The following is a 17,920-nucleotide window of genomic DNA, read 5'->3' as shown; positions in this document are numbered from 1 at the left end:
TAGCGCTATATCTCAACAAATGTTATATATTTACAATTGAAAAATAATTATTTTGTAATGAGAATGTAATTATGTTCTATTCCCAATGTCAGCTGACCGAATGCTTAAAAAAATGCTGTTTATTACATGGGAGATAAAAAATGGCAATTATTACTTTCCATTTTAATATAAACTGTTTAATTAATATTATTAAGTGGTATTAATCACCTAACAAAGGGGAAAATAAATCCTCTTTTTTTTTCTTTTTTCAGTGAAAGTCTGTTTATTATGAATTTTTAATGAATTTGCGCATGCACAAAAGTAATATAAACATGTCATTAAGTTAAAAATGAACATTTTTCCATTTCAACTTGTCAACATGCTTCTGTACACGTTATCCATCTATCCAGACAAAGATTTTACTCGTTATAAACCATCCTTGGTGTATGATTACTATTTCCTGTTAATTTCAGTGTTGTGTGACCAGTAGTTTAAGACTTGATTAAATATTTAGCCCTAAAACATCTACTGTCTTATGAAGATTAATCATTTGAAATTGAATATTAATTTTGAAGGATCAAATCCAATGTTTTTATCATTCAGATGTAAAGACTTCATAATAAAAACATTGTGTTATTGTAATTTCATTTTATTTCAAAGTTCTCAAAAATTAAAGGACCCCTTCTTAGTTAAACACTTGATCTCTATATGAGATACATAGATATTCGAATATTCCATTAAAGTTCTTTAGCACAATCACATTGACACCCCGGTTCTTGCCAGATCATTGAAATTAAGCAACGTTGAGCCTGGCCAGTACCAGATGTGTGATCATTTGGGAAGGCGAGGTGCTGTATATATCAGATTATGAAACTAGCGTTGTCTATCCTTCTCTCGAGGGTAGATGAGCCTCTCTTAAGCCGTGTAGGCATCCCGTCTAGTGATAGCATCACGATAAAAAAAAAAAAAAGTGTTGAGTTCAATCTCAGCTGCAGTCACATGTTATAGTCCAGAAACACACACATAGGACAGGAGGTGAAGTTTGATCGATAGTGTAGAACCAATTATATATTTTAACCCTTTTTAAGAGTGAGAGACTAGTGGTAGATGCACCAACGCAGATGTGGCAACAATGTTCCGTGCATAAATAAATGATGGCTTCATAGAAATACAAGATACTCCAAAGTGAGAGTAATATATTGCTGCAAACTAATTTATTTTGTACCTGTGTTTGAATCAAGTGACAAGACATGAAGCCACTTTATGTAACAAGCTAAAAAAATTTAAAATAAAAAATACTTAAAGGTCAAAAACTAATCAACACTAAGCTTCTGATCCATAAAACATTAATTCATTCCCCTTTGTCAGAAATATTGCTTGTACAGGGACTAAAGAGCAAAATGAATAAATAGCTTGCTCTATATTTTAAATTCAGCAATTTAGATGTAGCAATAGATATATATATATAGAAATTTCCAGGTTGGTATCTGGGGGTGCATTAATTCACTGGGAGAGATGCACCCCTAGTTTTTATCAAGACATGCATTTAGAAGGTAACTCTGATGGTAGGCAACCCATCTAGTGATGGCGTCATGATAAAAAATACCCTTGATAGCCTTGGCGAAGCATCAAATATTCAGCTACGGACAAGATTTGAATTACACTACAAACTCATGTAGTGAGTTCAATCTCAGCTGCGGACACATGTTACGCTATGTTTTTGAAGTTCTTCTTTACATCTCAAACACAATAAAGAACTTGGGAACATAATTTCCCTCTCCCCGATAAACCATTTAAATATTTTATAGTATACCTTTCTTGTATTCTCTGTCTTACTGGATTCCAGGACAAAAATTCATCTATTCTGGTGGAGTATCTAGCTTCATGCTGTTACTTGAGGTAACATCACTTGGAGAAGATGCAGCATTCCTTGTGCAACTCAGATTAGGTTAGCCATACCGAGGAGATCTTATTTGGTCCGCAAATATGATGTGATTTTGAATATTTAGTCAGCGTTTACTTGTAAGGAAAATTATCCTTGTGCCAGGTTGTACTTGACCCCCCCCTCTTCCCCGTACAGAGATACCTTAGATACTGAAGGACAGTGTGTAGTAGGTATTCAAGTTCTCTCAAGCATCCACGTGAACAATAAAATTATATTTCAAATCAGTTTTAATATAAATAAAATAAAATACACATCAGGTGTGCTTGAAAGCCAAATCACAACACAATATTTCGAAAATAAACAAATATTTTACTTTAAGATTTTTGTTCCTTAGAAGCGCTGGTTCTTTGCTACAACAACAACATAGCAAAAAAGAAAAAGACATACTGAAGATGAAGGTTTCCTTCGAAATATATTTAAGAATTTTAATATAAATTTCAAACAAAATAAATGTCTGTTTATTTTTTAACAATGCGTTGTTTTGGCTTCAAACGTATTTCATTTTATTCGAACATTTTACTCGTTTGAAATTTATAATTTAAATATGTTTCGGAGTCAAACTCTATCTCAGTATTTTGTACATTTCCAACTTTACAACATGGCAAGAAAAAAGAAAAAAAAATGTACAAAATACTGAGGATGGAGTTTGACTCTGAAACATATTTAAATTAAAAATTAAAGTAAAATATTTGTTTTATTTTTGTAATATTGCGTCATGATTTGGCTTTCAGGCACACCTGATATGTATTTTATTTTATTCAAATTAAATCAACGGAACTCGCACCTCTGTAGTTTTATATTCTATTTTTGATTTGTTATATGTATTGGAGGGGAGGAGAAGGGGGGGGGGCAAAATTTTTACTCTGCCACTTGCATGTTCTCCCAATGCCATTTGTGAACACCAGGAAAAGATTTGTGACATTTTTCTAGATTAATATGAATAACATATATTTAAAATGTTTTCATTGGCTAATACCCCCCCCCTTTTTTTTTTGATAAGCGATTTAGTAAAAGTAGGAGGGGAAATAAATAATAAACTTTTAGTCTTTTTTTTTTTTTTTTTTTTTTTTCAGTGGAACTTTATGCTTATTGTAACTTAATTATCGGAAAGTAAATATGAATATTTAAACATCAAATCAAAAATAGTTTTAGAATTTAAATGTAAAGATGTTTCTCAAAAGAAAAACAAAGCTGACTTCATCATAAGAGTATTGCATTATTATAAAATATGAACAATAAACATCTATCGTTTTTAATTCCAGGATTTGTCTAAAAACTGTCTTGTAACTTTACCGCCAACATTGGGCAATTTGAGCAAATTGAGAAATATAAACCTCTCTACTAATCAATTGATGACTGTTCCGCCTGAAATTGGGAAAATTGTCCGTATGTATATATACTACTATTACTACTAATATACTGTGTATGTGCATGATATTACTAATACTAACATGTGTGTGCGTGCATGCATAATATTACTAATACTAATATACTGTGTGTGTGTGTGTGTGTGCGCGCACATGATATTCTACTACTATATATATATCTATTACTACTACTATATATATATATATATATATATATATATATATATATATATAATGTGTGTACTAGTGTTGGGACGATTAATCGGAAGATTTGGGAGTATCGAAATCAGAAAAATTGATGCCTATTTTCCAATGGCAAAACGATTCTTGTCTTTTTTTGTTTAAACCAACTTCCATTGCTGGTAATAATGATAAAATAATAAATATTCATTGATTTTAAAATACCAGTGAAACTAAAATCGATAGATTATCCTCCACAAGTATATTTTAGGAAAATATCTGCATATTTAACATGTTTTTTTATGAAAATCGAGGGAAATGACAATCTTATAGTTAAATGATTAGATATTTATAAATAGTCGGAATTGGTAATTGTATCGGAGTCAGGAATTTAGTAAGGAATCAATAATTGTATCAGAATTGGGGAAAATTATTTAAATCGTCCCATCACTAATATGTACCACTAATATACTAATGTGTGCTTGTGCCTGATATTTATGTGTGCTTCCTCTTTTATTTCAATTCTTTTCCTCTTATAAATCTTATTTTAGGTACATAAAATATGGCCGCATGTCTGTAATGCACCAATACAAAACGCACCACACATAATAATTTTTTCCTATTAAATTCAAATTATTTGTATGTAAAATTATAACTATTTTATTTTTATTATTTATCACAGACATTTGAAAAAGTTGTTGTTCAGAATTTCTCCTATGTTAAAAAACAAAATTAAAGAAAAATCTGTATGCCGAAACGAAAATATCATACACCAAAAATCATTAAATTGACCAAGTAATTTTTATTTATTTATTTTTTTCATAAAAATCAATTATAAACAGGAATTTGTTGGTATTACCAGATAAATCGGTTATAGTCAGCTAACATATAAAAATAACTCCATTAGTCTTTTTTGATAATCATTTGGAAACATTCCTGTGGAAGGCGAAGAATCAAAGTCAACTATTTGGGGAATATTATGGATTGGATACACGTTCTTTTCTTTCTTTTTTTTTTTTTTTTTTTTTTATGATATTTGAAATTTTCTTATTTTGGTTTTGATTTTATTTTCATGCTTTCGTAAACATATTTGTGATATAAATTCAAATAAAAAAACTTATGTTAAAAATTTAAAAGAAAAATTTTATTTTTGTAATTTCATAAACATATTTCTTATAAAACTTCAAATAAAAGAAATTTTCTATGAAATTTTGTCATTAAAAGTTCAAATAAATAATTATGTTTATAATTTTGTTAATTGTTATTGTATACTTTTTCAATAATGTCCTTTTCTTCTATTTTATTTCAATAAATCACATCACAATAGAAATACTAAAGAACAATAAAAGTGAAAGTTTCTTTGTCACTGCTTCTGGAAGTTAGGAAGTACGTTAGCTGACTGTAATCAATAAATCTATTAACTATGATTTTTTTTTTTTTTTTTTTTTTAGTTATCTCCTTTGTTTTATTTATATTTTCTTTCCTTTGAGATGTTTTTTCAACATGGCGGCTGAAAAAAATCACTGCTTGGATACTCATAAAATTTAAATTTTTATTTAAAAAAAAACAAAAAAAACTTCTTGATCAATTTATGTGAATTTTAGAATATGATATTTTCATTTTGTTGATATGTACATCATGCAAATTTTTCTTTTAGTTTTTTTTAAATATTGAGGGAATTGTGGACAAGGACTAACCTTTCTTTTGTAAAGCAGTAAATTTAGGAATTAAAGATTTTAATCTATATAATTTTAAAACTCTCTGGACCGTCTGACCGTCCTTTCTTGCATCTTGTTTTTGACAATCAGGCAATTCCATCTTTTAAAACTGGGATGACAGTTGAATGTGTAGATGGGCTAATAAATGAGTGTGGAGAGTTGTATGTTTTGTTTTTTATTCTAACTGATATGGCACCCAATCCTATATATACTTTTTTAAACTTTTGAAATCGCTACTATATAGTAGTTTCAATATAATTGAAAGAGAATTGTTTCTATAAAAATAAATATGTAGTCTGCATTGAATTAAAATATCTTTAGGCATATCTTATGATCAGACAACGCCAGGCGGCTTACTAGTATGCTATAAGGATTGCATAATGTCTAAACTAAATATTTTCATGTTTGAACTGATCTAAGATCAAATAATGATTATTACACTTTTTACCTAGAACAATATGTTAATGGTACAAATTGAAGTTTATAAATAATGCTTGTGAATAGTTTGGATTTTTTTTTTTTTATCTTTATAGTATTAGTGACAGTTAAAAATTGCATTTCAAGTAAAAACAATTGACGTACTTGCATATCATATGGAAATAAATATCTTCACCAAAAATCAGAAAAAAAATGATGCAGTAGAAAATCCTCTCAAACCTTTTATTAAAAATAAAAAAAAATTTTTTTCGTATTTTTTGATCCGCCATTGTTATAAGAGCTCAAATAACATTTACCAAAGTGAGAATGCATTACCTCCCCTGTTTTTAGAGTCAGCATCAATAATACATTTTTTTTTCGTAAATTGTTTTATCATGTCATGAGAAAACTATTTACGAAAAAAAATGTATTTTTTATTTGTAATTAATCTTCTACTTGATCAATTTTTCTGATTTTTAGAGAAGTTACTTATTTCTACATGACATGCAAATACATCAAAAGTGTTTGTACTTGCAATGCAATTTTCACTTGTGACTAATACTACAGAAGTACCATATTTTTTTTTTTTTTTTTTTTTCTTAATACTAGAAACTGATTTAAAGTGTTTGTTTTTGTGTTTCTTCTTTCCAGAACTGAAAGTCCTTGATCTTCAGAGCAACCAGATCAACATGCTCCCCTCTGAAATTGGAAATCTTCGTAATTTGGATATGTTATATTTACAAAAGAATAAACTGACACGTTTACCGATACTAGAAAACTGTAAATCATTAAAGGTATGACAGTTAACAAAGAAATGACATATTCCAAATTTCATCATGTTGACTATCATTTACGAAAAAATAGCGTAATAAAAAAAAAAAAATAAATAAATAAAAGGTAATTGCAACTTCTTTCTCAATTTTCGGATTTTACAATCATGTCCATATGCATTTTCTTTTCATTTAATAGATTGATATGTGCTATTTCTTCTGAGGAGTTAAGGGCAGAATAGATTCATTGATTGATATAATAATTAAATGAATGATTTTACGCTACGAAACAGGTGCTGTCAAGAATTATGCATGTCAATGTGCTTAAAGGAATAAATTGTAAGATGGTCAACATCATGAAACTTGCAATATAGACTTTTGTCATTTATTTGTTATATTGCTCTGTAATTACATTGAGCTTCTTAAATTAAGGATTGGTATAAATAAAAGGTGAAATATAATAGAAAAACATATTTCCACAGAAAAACATAAATATAAACATTTAAAACTGTAGAGAAGGTCAGAAAAACATTGGTACCATCGGTTTCAAGCCTAACATAAGCGGGGCCAGTTAATGGTAAATAATGTCAGCTATATTGTTTGAGAAAACAATATGGCATATTGTCGGAGAGACAATATGGCTGACGAAAGCCTAATATTATTTACCATTAACTGATCTCCCTTATGTTAGGCTTGAAACCGACGGTACCAATGTTTTTCTGACCCTCTGTATAATTTTAAATAAATAAATATTAAGCTCTTATATTGAAATTTTTTCTTTGTAATCAAACACTTTGATGGAATTCTTTCCCCAAAATAGTGAACAAATCTATATATATATACATACACTAGCATTTCAGCCCGGCGTTGCCCGGGTGTTTGAAGGTGTATGTTGAGCAAAAAAAAAAAAAAAAAGTAAAGGAGGAAAAAAAAACGTGACGTCTTTGCTGTTACGACCACTGCCAAACCGGAAGTAACGTAGGTTTAAATTAAGGCTAGACAATCGAAAAGAGGGGATGACTTTCGAAAATATTGTTGAAAAAAGCGACCCCCCTCCCTGTAAAAAAAGTGCCCAGTTGAGGGTGAAGAAATTGTTTTTAACCAATTTTTCGGTATTTGTCGTCTGAAGGGTGGAGCTTCAAAACAATACTGATCTTGTGAAAATCCGTCGCCTCTGTCTACAGTTTTAGGCAGACATGCAAACATACATACATACATTTATATATTGGTAGCTCAAATTTTCAACCCAAACCGATTAAAAAGCTTCTTCCCTTTATGTAAAATTTCAACCAGAAATTGTCTGAGGTCAAATTTTTTTAAAACTTTAACCTCTATTCTAACCCCTTAACATTTATTGTTTTGGGCTCAAATCAAGTTATTAAGTTAGATCCATGTCCAAGGAGCCTATATCTAAAATTTCAAGTGTTTAGATGCAAAATTGTCGGAGGAGTTTGGTAGAGTTCTCAAAGGTCAAATCGTTGAACTTTGACCTCTTAACAGCCAAATTTCTGTCTGAAAACGGATTGCAAAGATTTTCCCAAATCTCACGACCCTGTATATCAAATTTTGAGTCTGGAGACTGAAAATTGACAGAATTATTGTGTAGGGAAATGAATACAGACAGACACACAGACACTTTATATATATATATAAGATTTAATAAAATTTTGAAATGCAGTTGGATTACAGATATCATAATACTGTAAACCTGAAGTCCATATAAATATTAGTATCAATATTTTTAAGATAATCCTAACCAGATAAAGAAAGCTCAATGTACGAGATAGAGCAATAATATAAATGGAAATTCTGAATTAAATCAGATAAATTCACAGCGAAATCTATTGTTTGGAAAAGAATACAAAAAAAATTAATGTTTTTTTTTTTTTTCCTTAATCCATAAGTTTTCAATAAATGGCTCATCTCATCAGAAAATGTTTTTAGTAAAATAGATGTAGGTAATTCCTATGAGATGACCCATTCATTGAAAGTCCATGGATTAAGGAAAAAAACGTGAATTTTTTTTTTGTATTCCTTGTTAAATAATAAATTTTGTTGTGAACTGACCTGATTTAATTTAGAATTTCCATGTATGTATATATTATATATTTCCGTGTATGTATATATTATATATATTATATATTTCCGTGTATGTATATATTATATATATTATATATTTCCGTGTATGTATATATTATATATTTCCGTGTATGTATATATTATATATTTCCGTGTATGTATATATTATATATTTCCGTGTATGTACATATTATATATTTCCGTGTATGTATATATTATATATTTCCGTGTATGTACATATTATATATTTCCGTGTATGTACATATTATATATATTTCCGTGTATGTACATATTATATATATTTCCGTGTATGTACATATTATATATATTTCCGTGTATGTACATATTATATATATTTCCGTGTATGTACATATTATATATATTTCCGTGTATGTACATATTATATATATTTCCGTGTATGTACATATTATATATATTTCCGTGTATGTACATATTATATATATTTCCGTGTATGTACATATTATATATATTTCCGTGTATGTACATATTATATATATTTCCGTGTATGTACATATTATATATATTTCCGTGTATGTACATATTATATATATTTCCGTGTATGTACATATTATATATATTTCCGTGTATGTACATATTATATATATTTCCGTGTATGTACATATTATATATATTTCCGTGTATGTACATATTATATATATTTCCGTGTATGTACATATTATATATATTTCCGTGTATGTACATATTATATATATTTCCGTGTATGTACATATTATATATATTTCCGTGTATGTATATATTATATATATTTCCGTGTATGTATATATTAGGATTAGCCAAACAAAAGAACAGAATGTACAGACAAATAGCTCAATTGTCAAGCTATTATATCTACCAGAGCTATTGTAATACATGTATGGGGTAAACAAAATTATGAAATAATCATTTACATACCCCCCCCCCTAGAAAACTGTTAGTCATTAAAGGTATGGCAATTATAGGAAAATGTGATATCTCTATATAAATAAAATGAACTCATTTTTTCCCCGTCTCATTTTGACATTAATAGGATTAAAAATCAAGATATTTCATGCAAATATAATATGCACAAACAGCAGAACAATATCTGAGGTGTGTTATAGGCTTATTATTTCTCAAATTCCTCGATAATCTTAGATTTCTATACTTTTTCTGCTGAGAAGTCACGGCCAAAATCGGTTAAGATCAATGGAAGTGGTAAAATATTTTCTCTCTAAAAAATTCCTCCTCCCCCCTGCCACCACTTAACACCGTTTGGGGATCGTTCACAAGGAACAGTTGAGAAGAGAACACCGGTTTGGCTTCGTAGTTCTTTCATGTGAAGTTATTTAAAATCACTAAACTAAGCTGCAGTGCTCTGTGGCGTAGTGGTTAGCGTGCTGGACAATTCACATTATATTTTCACGTTCGCGCCGACCTACCGTTGTGGGTTTTTTTTTGTTTTTTTTTTTGTTTTTTTTTCCTAAACAACTGGAATGGACTTTTCTTGGTAGCCGAACTGTTAATGTTGCAGATGTTTTTGTTTTTTTTGTTTTTTTTTTTCACACTTTATTTTCCTACTTTTACTCATGACTCCGGGTTTGATCCTTCCTACTTACCTACCATAACATTTTTTAAAACTCCCCCCCCCCCCGTCCCGGAAACAAACACTCGGGCAACGCCGGGTACCCCCGCTAGTAATTATATATAATAGTTTCTACTCTACTCTTTTGATTTATTTGCTTATATAGAGTCAGGGGTGTGAGTTCTGTTATATGTTGGGGATGTGATTTCCGTTATAGAAACGTTGATTTAATTTGAATAAAATAAAATACGCATCAGGTGCACTTGAAAGCCAAATTACAACCCAATATTATGAAAATGAACAAAATTTTACTTGTTTGAAATTTATAATTTAAATATATTTTAGAGTCAAACTCCATCCTCAGTATGTTGTTTGTTTCTTTTTATTTCTTCTTTATTGCCATGTGATAAAGTTGGAGAAAGAAAAGTCAGGAGTAAAGATCTACGCGTTATCTCTCGTCAGTTGTATTTTGAAATGCCGGAAACAATGTGTTGACTATGCGAGATTAACATCGAGTGTGAGTTCCATTGTATTTATTTAATTTGAATAAAATAAAATACACATCAGGTGTGCTTGACAGCCAAATTACAATGCAATATTACAAAAATAAACAAATATTTTACTTGTTTGAAATTTATAGTTTAAATATATTTCGGAGTCAAACTCCATCTTCAGTATTTTGTTTTATTTTTGTAATATTGCATTGTAATTGGGCTGTCAAGCACACCTGATGTGTATTTTATTTTATTCAAATTAAATCAACGGAACTCACACCCCTGCTTCTCTCTTTCTCCTTCTCTCTCTTTGTCCCTATGTGTGTGTCTCTCTCTCTCTCTCTTTCTGTCTATTTGTCTCTGTCCCTCTCTTTGAACTAGATGCAAAGAAATGCTATTTAATTTTCTTAAATTTTTTCAAATTTTCAAAAATGTGTGGTCAGCCTAGGGAACTAGTATGATGTAACTAACACTAATTCAATTATTGTAAATACTTTGTCAACATCTTAATCAGAACACTTGTTTTTTTTTGTTTGTTTTTTTTTTCAGGAATTATATTTGAGTTTTAATCTGATCAATGAAATAAGTGCCGACCATTTGGCGCCATTATCTCAGATTTCAACGTTAGACTTGCGAGATAATAAGTTGACTGAAGTGCCTCAAGAAATCACTTTTCTCGTTAAGTTACAAAGACTTGACCTGACAAACAATAGCTTGCAGAGGTGAGTAAATTGAGGATAATTTTCCATTTCTCTCTCTCTCTCTCTCTCTCTGTCTGTTTCTGCGTCTCTCTGCTCCTCTCTGTTTGTCTCTCTCTGCAAAATTTTAAAAGATGCATTCTCATCAGCAACTTTTTAAATCTGATAAACATTCTTTTAAATCTTTTGTTTTTATTTGCTTATTTTATTTTTTTCATATATCTGAAATTTTTTTTAAAACACTTCATGTGGAATGAACTACAACTTTTTCACAAAAAATACTTTTTACATATCTCTATATACCATATCCTCAAGTATCTTTCCTTCTTTTTTTATATAGATTTATAACTTTGTTATTTATCTTAATTTCACCCACTAATATCCAAATCATTTTTGTTTAAATTATGTATGTTAAATACTAAGTTATTGCCCTTGCACCAAAGAAGGGAGAGTTATCCACCCTTTCCAGTGAACAAGCTCAGTTAGTACAGTTTGGGAGATAAACAAAAGTGCTTGCCATCATTATTTAATCATAATGCATCGAACAGCTCATACATTGCCATTTAGTCTGTAAGTTGTTAAATCTATTGGAGTTTATACTTCGTCTTTTGATCATATTTTGGTTTATAAAGTGAAAGCTATTATCAGATAACATTATGGACAGCAAAATATTAATAAAAAAATAATTTTCATCATGGAGTTAATAACATTTTTTATTTTTAGCTTGCCGAATGAAATTGGTCTTATGGAGAATCTGCGAAACTTGCAGTTAGACGGTAATCCGATCCGGAATATTCGTCGTGATATCATGAGGGTAATCAATTTTAAGTGTTCTTTTCTTGCATTGTTTCTTGTTGTGTGATTTATTTATATACTAGCAGGGCTACCCGGCGTTGCTCGGGATCGTATAAACAATGAAAAAACAAAAGCAGATATTGAACATATGTTTTATTCTTAGGGGAGAGGAATCTTTCATCTCAAGTTTTAGCGTTACAAACAAACATTTGTCTTTTATATATATAGATGGTATTTATTTGCTCCCCCACTGAGCAAATTAGGCACAAGGCCGTTTTTAATGTGAGGTAAAAACCAGCTCCCCTAAAAGGGGTCACTCTGGTTACCAAAAATAATAATTGTCCCAGTATAGAGGGTTTCCCCTCCATTGACTGGTACAAATTATCTTAAGTGCAGCATCTGCCGGAACAGATGGTATTTATTTGCTCCCCCACCGAGCAAATTAGGCACAAGGCCGATTTTTAATGTGAGGAGTGAAGGGAGGGGGAAGGGAAAAAGGGGACCAGCTCCCGAGAGGTGGGAAATGGGAGCTGGTTAATGGTCAGGCATGTGGGGTTGCCCCCACATCTGGTCTTTGCTAGTCATAGCTAGTCATAGCCTGCAGCATCTGAAGAACAGATACTACACTTTGATCTTGACCAAAAAGGCCAAGAAAATGTAAAGGCCGTAGAGTTAGTATGAAAAACAAAATGGTGGTCATAATCGAACCTCGGTAATCGCTCAGAATTCGAAAATTAAACATACTGACAAAAAACAAGAGAATCCAATAAATGTCACCAATCGTGAAAAAAAAAAAATTTGGTTTAATTTTCGAGGTTCAACTATGGCTCGACTGAGACCACTAATGATGGGGCTTCGATTTGATACCAAATTTGTCAAGTTTGGTTCCGTCTTTCAAAAGTTTTAGCGTTACAAACAAACATACATACATACATACATACACACAGACGTTTGGCTTTTATATATATAGAAGATATACTAGCCTGTGTGCCCGGCATTGCCAGGGTGTGTGTGTGTTGAGCAAAAAAAAAAAAAAAAGTTCTAGTAGGCGGGCAGGCTCGAACCCGCAATGCGGAGGCGGAAAAGAAAGTGGAGGTGTGTGTAAGGGTGTTGGTTGAGCAGAAAAAAAAAAAAAAAAAAAAAATAGTAGTAGTAAGCAGTCTTAAACCTGTAACGTGCCAGAAGAAAAGGTGAAAAAAAAAAAAACTGTCTTATCGATTCGCCAACCGTGATTGTGATGTCACAGGTGGTTGAAATCACATCTTTTATGCAACGTCGTTGACACGAGGTTTGAATGACTTGCAAAAATGTCAGCGAAAAAAAATTGACCCCCTCCTTGTAGAAAAGTACCCAGTTGAAGGAATTAATGTTTTTAGCCAATTTTTCGATATTTGTCATCCGAAGGGTCGAGCTTCAAAATGGTACCGATCTTGTGAAAATCCGTCCCCTTTGTCGAAAGTTTTAGGCAGACATACAAACATACATGCATGCATTTAAACAGACAGGTGAGATTTATATAATAGATGTCCTATAAAAATGAGTGTTATTTCATTTCTTCTCAAATTTATGTACAGTTTTCATGAAAATATTTAATAGTAAGCCGGTTTCTTTTTGTTTTTTTTGTTTTTCTGTAAATCTTAAGATTTATTTTTCTGTAGGATTCAAAACTTTACTTTGCTTGTATAGCTATGAAGAATCAGCTGTTATTGTATAAATTGAATTAATTTTGCTTGATATGAGATCTTGTTTTTGTCGAAAGTTATCTCAATGTATGTGTGATATATATATATCAGATATAGATATATTAGTGATGGGACGATTCCAATATTTTTCCCCCGATTCCGGTCTAATTACTGATCCCATACTAAATTCCTGATTTTGATCCGATTCTGATTCTTGGTAAACCTCTAATTATTTAACTATAAGATTATTTTCCCCGATTTTCGTAAAAACACATGTTAAACGTACAGATATTTTGCTAAATGTCAAAATCCACCTGTGGAGAGTGATCTATCGATTTTAGCTTTCGTGATAATTTAAAATCAATTAATATTTACTATTTTATCATTATTACCAGCCATGGTATATTTTATTTTAAACAAAATCAAATAAAAAGAAAAGACAATTGAAAGAATCGTTTTGGAATTGGAAAATAGGCATCAATTTTTCCAATTCCGATTCCTCCAAATTTTCCGATCCCAACACTAATATATATATATATATATATATATATATATATATATATATATATATACTTTGTATTTGTTTTTACATAAGCAGTAATATAACAGTAAGTAATAACAGCTTATACAAAAGCAAAGTTCGCAATGAAATGTTTTTTCATTGCAAAGTTTGCTTTCATATAAGCTGTACCACCTAAAGAGGTCTCTAGTTACTAGTAACCCAGCTGACCGAAACATGCTCATGACTGTGTAGCAACATATTACTGCTTATGTAAAAACAAATAGAAAGTATACCTTGCCCTACTCCGGTATCGAGCACTCTTGTATTGATTTCATTAAACTTCATTGGTTACTCTACCTCTGGAAAATATTAACTTCATCATACAAATAAAAAGTCTCCGTTCAGTCTCGAAAGACAAAGGATACCCCCCTGTAGTGGCAAGTGCACGTGTAATCATGTGGGAAGGGTTGCGCAATCTCCAACCACACCTCTCCTGAATAGGTACTGCTTGAGTCTAGTTGCAAGGAGAAGTCCAAGACAACCGGAAACAATGCAGAGATAGGCTGATCATATATATATATATATATATATATATATATATATATATAGTCCTCCACATAAAGTACTGGTTCGCTGTTTCACAGCTCATCAGTGTGGCTAGACAGGCAACTACCTCAAGCCAGGATTGAAACCTGACCGTCTGTACAACAGTCAAGGCTCCTAACCATTACGCTATTGGCGGCTGCTGAGCGAGTAGTGAGTTTAACAATGTTTTTGCAAAGTGTGTGTGTGTGTGTGTGTATATGTATATATATATATATATATATATATATATATATTTATATTAAATTGTAATTCAATGAATTTCAAAAAACTCTCATTGAAATGAAATGAAGTGGTTGAGTTTCATATCAAAGACTTTTTATTATTCTAAGCAAGACAAAGAATGCTTTAGAAAATTAATCTCCTTAACCTATAGGGTTTCAATGTCTACCGTCTCATCAGAGGAGAGAAAATATTAGCAAATAGTTATAAAGGTATGCACCCTATTTGCTAAAGTCAGTGAGACATGGAAAGTCAAAGTGAAAATAATTATTTTTCAAGATGTTTTTTAACATGTTTTATTCATCATTAGTTCATATATGTATATATATATAAATAATGTGTTGTGTTCATAATTTTGTTTTGTTTTTGACTCTATTTACTCAATAAAAACTCCTGTTGCAAAGTCAATGTATGTTGACTTTCGGTGCATTGGAATTTAGTACACTGGTAAAGCGTCTTCATGAATATCTGTGACATTTTTTATATCATGGAAATTTTATATATCATGAAAATACGTATTTCTGAAATTAGCACAATCGTCTATAAAGTGACTTTAAAAAAATGTGGAATGTTTTTATGAATAACAAATAACTACACAATGTTAAATTAAGTGTGCTCTATTGAGCTATAACATAAACCTTTGTTTTATCTTTAAGAAATATACATGAAGTGTGTGTGTGTATATATATATATGTGTGTGTGTATATATGTATATTTTATATATAACATTGCTTGGAAAATTATTGAAATTACATTGAACAACTGGCTGCCATTGTGATGTGGGAGAAGCAACTGTTTGTCTTTAGAGTGATGACTCAATGGTGACAGTAGCAGTTTTAGGAACATTGTTTGCTTTTTTTCTTGTCATGGCTGAAACAATAGAAACCATTAAAAAAAACATAAGAGACCATTAAAAAAAACATAAGAGACCATTAAAAAAAACAATAGATAAGAGACCATAAAAAAAACAATAGATAAGAGACCATTAAAAAAAACATAAGAGACCATTAAAAAAAACAATAGATAAGAGACCATAAAAAAACAATAGATAAGAGACCATTAAAAAAAACAATAGATAAGAGACCATTAAAAAAAACAATAGATAAGAGACCATTAAAAAAAACAATAGATAAGAGACCATTAAAAAAAACAATAGATAAGAGACCATTAAAAAAACAATAGATAAGAGACCATTAAAAAAACAAACTATAAATAAGAGACCATTAGAAACAAACAACTAATATCTCCATTATTTGCTCTGGGATTTAATTTACTTCTAACAACAAATTACAGAAAGTACCCACTTCCTCCTAACCTCAATAGGGTGATGGAAACCTTGAAAACCAAACTCTGAATATGTAGGATCTCTCGCTTCTATGCTAAATACTTCCTTCCTGTACACGTTGCTTTCACTTGACTTTTAGTAGAAAATTTTTACTTCTTTAATCTAACCTCATTGGAATTTGCTCATATTAACCTGATTTTTACACTTCCAACATCTAACGTTTTTTTTTTTTTTTTTTTTTTTAGAGGGGAACTGTAGGACTAATGAAATTTCTTCGATCTCGAATCCAAGATCCTGCTGCAGACGCTCCTGCATCTCCAATAATGAGTACAAGAAAAGCAAGTGCTGCGGTCGAACCAACAGCCACTGCTGTTGCGGAAGATGTTAATAGCATTCATCCGCATGATGTTTGCCATTTCAAGAATTTAACTTACAGGTAAGTTTATTTTTATCTTCTAATATATAAAGTAAAGTCAGTCTCTTTATTTTTTTTTTATACGAAGTCAATATTTGCTTTTTGATTCATCAATTGTTATTGTGCATGTAAAGTACAACAAAATTTCATTTAATCAGTGCACACAAAATGGTGATGGTAAGGCTGATATAGTGATATGAAAAAAAGAGGGAGAAAGTAGAAACCATAGTTGAAGTAATTGTCCTTAACAATGCTGGTATTAACAGAGTTGGTATCAAGTGAGCTGAGAGGGAGAAGATAATGAAATACCAATGACTTATGAAGAATTAGAAACATGCTGACTTCGGAGCGTAATACTTCAATTTTGTATTTAAACCAATTTTCAAGAAAAAAAATCGGCATTTATTAGTTTAGACAATAAATTGAAAAAGTGGTCTTTTAAAAGTCAAATATATATAAAAAAATTAATAAACAAACAAAATATTGATAGAAATCCACCCAGTAAGTGTAAATGTGACACTTATTCGGTGGATTTCTATCAATATTTTGTTTATTTTTCCAGTTTGGAAGAAAACGGCATGTTTGGGATCGACCATGTTGTTATCGGTTTAACTTACCAATTCGACACTAGTTTTTTTTTTTGTTTTTTTTTCCAAACCGAATAAAAGTTTTAAAATAAATAAATAAAACTTATCCAGGTAGGTAGAAGAGTAACTTATCTTGCTTTTGGTAACATTTATTTGAATTTTTGACCTGCTTTTTTTTTTTTTTCTTTTTTTTTTTCCTTTTTTTTTTTTTTTTCATTTGTTGGCTTCTCTGCTAAATATCCAATAAATGTTACCAAAGGCAAGATAAGTTATTCTTCTACGTACCTGTTTCATTTGCTTTTTTTTTAAGCCGGATCTTTAATACAACAGGTGCACGTAAGAAAATGAGCAGTTTCGTTTGTTTTCGCAGCGTAATACTTCATTTTTGTATTTAAACTTAAGTTTTCAAGAAAAAAAATCAGGGCATTTATTAGTTTAGACAACAAATTGAAAAAGTGGCCAAGAAACAAATAAAAAAAAAAAATAAACAAACAAAACTGAAAGAAATCTATCCAATACGTGTCACAGTGACACTTACTGGGTGAATTTCTTTCAGTATTTTTTTTCTCCCTGTCATATGAGGACATCTTTTCTTCTTAA

At 30.5% G+C, this 17,920-nt stretch overlaps 1 protein-coding gene across 2 annotated transcripts in view; it reads left to right on the top strand.

The window, feature by feature from the left end:
• The window catches only part of LOC145287796 (leucine-rich repeat-containing protein 40-like), an 89,660-nt gene that overhangs the window by 31,629 nt on the left and 40,111 nt on the right, over positions 1-17,920 (top strand). For both annotated transcript variants that reach the window (XM_080135638.1, XM_080135637.1), the window contains exons 5-9: positions 3,187-3,310; positions 6,258-6,400; positions 11,081-11,253; positions 11,953-12,043; positions 16,564-16,754. In XM_080135638.1, coding sequence (XP_079991764.1) covers positions 3,187-3,310; positions 6,258-6,400; positions 11,081-11,253; positions 11,953-12,043; positions 16,564-16,754 — 722 coding nt within the window. The remainder of the gene's footprint in view (positions 1-3,186; positions 3,311-6,257; positions 6,401-11,080; positions 11,254-11,952; positions 12,044-16,563; positions 16,755-17,920) is intronic.

Source organism: Euprymna scolopes, chromosome 11 (assembly GCF_053919585.1).
Source record: "Euprymna scolopes isolate OS-2025 chromosome 11, ASM5391958v1, whole genome shotgun sequence".
NCBI classification, from domain to species: Eukaryota; Metazoa; Mollusca; class Cephalopoda; order Sepiida; family Sepiolidae; genus Euprymna; species Euprymna scolopes.
Note: the sequence above shows the minus strand (reverse complement) of the source record. Positions and strands in the feature narration are given on the sequence as shown.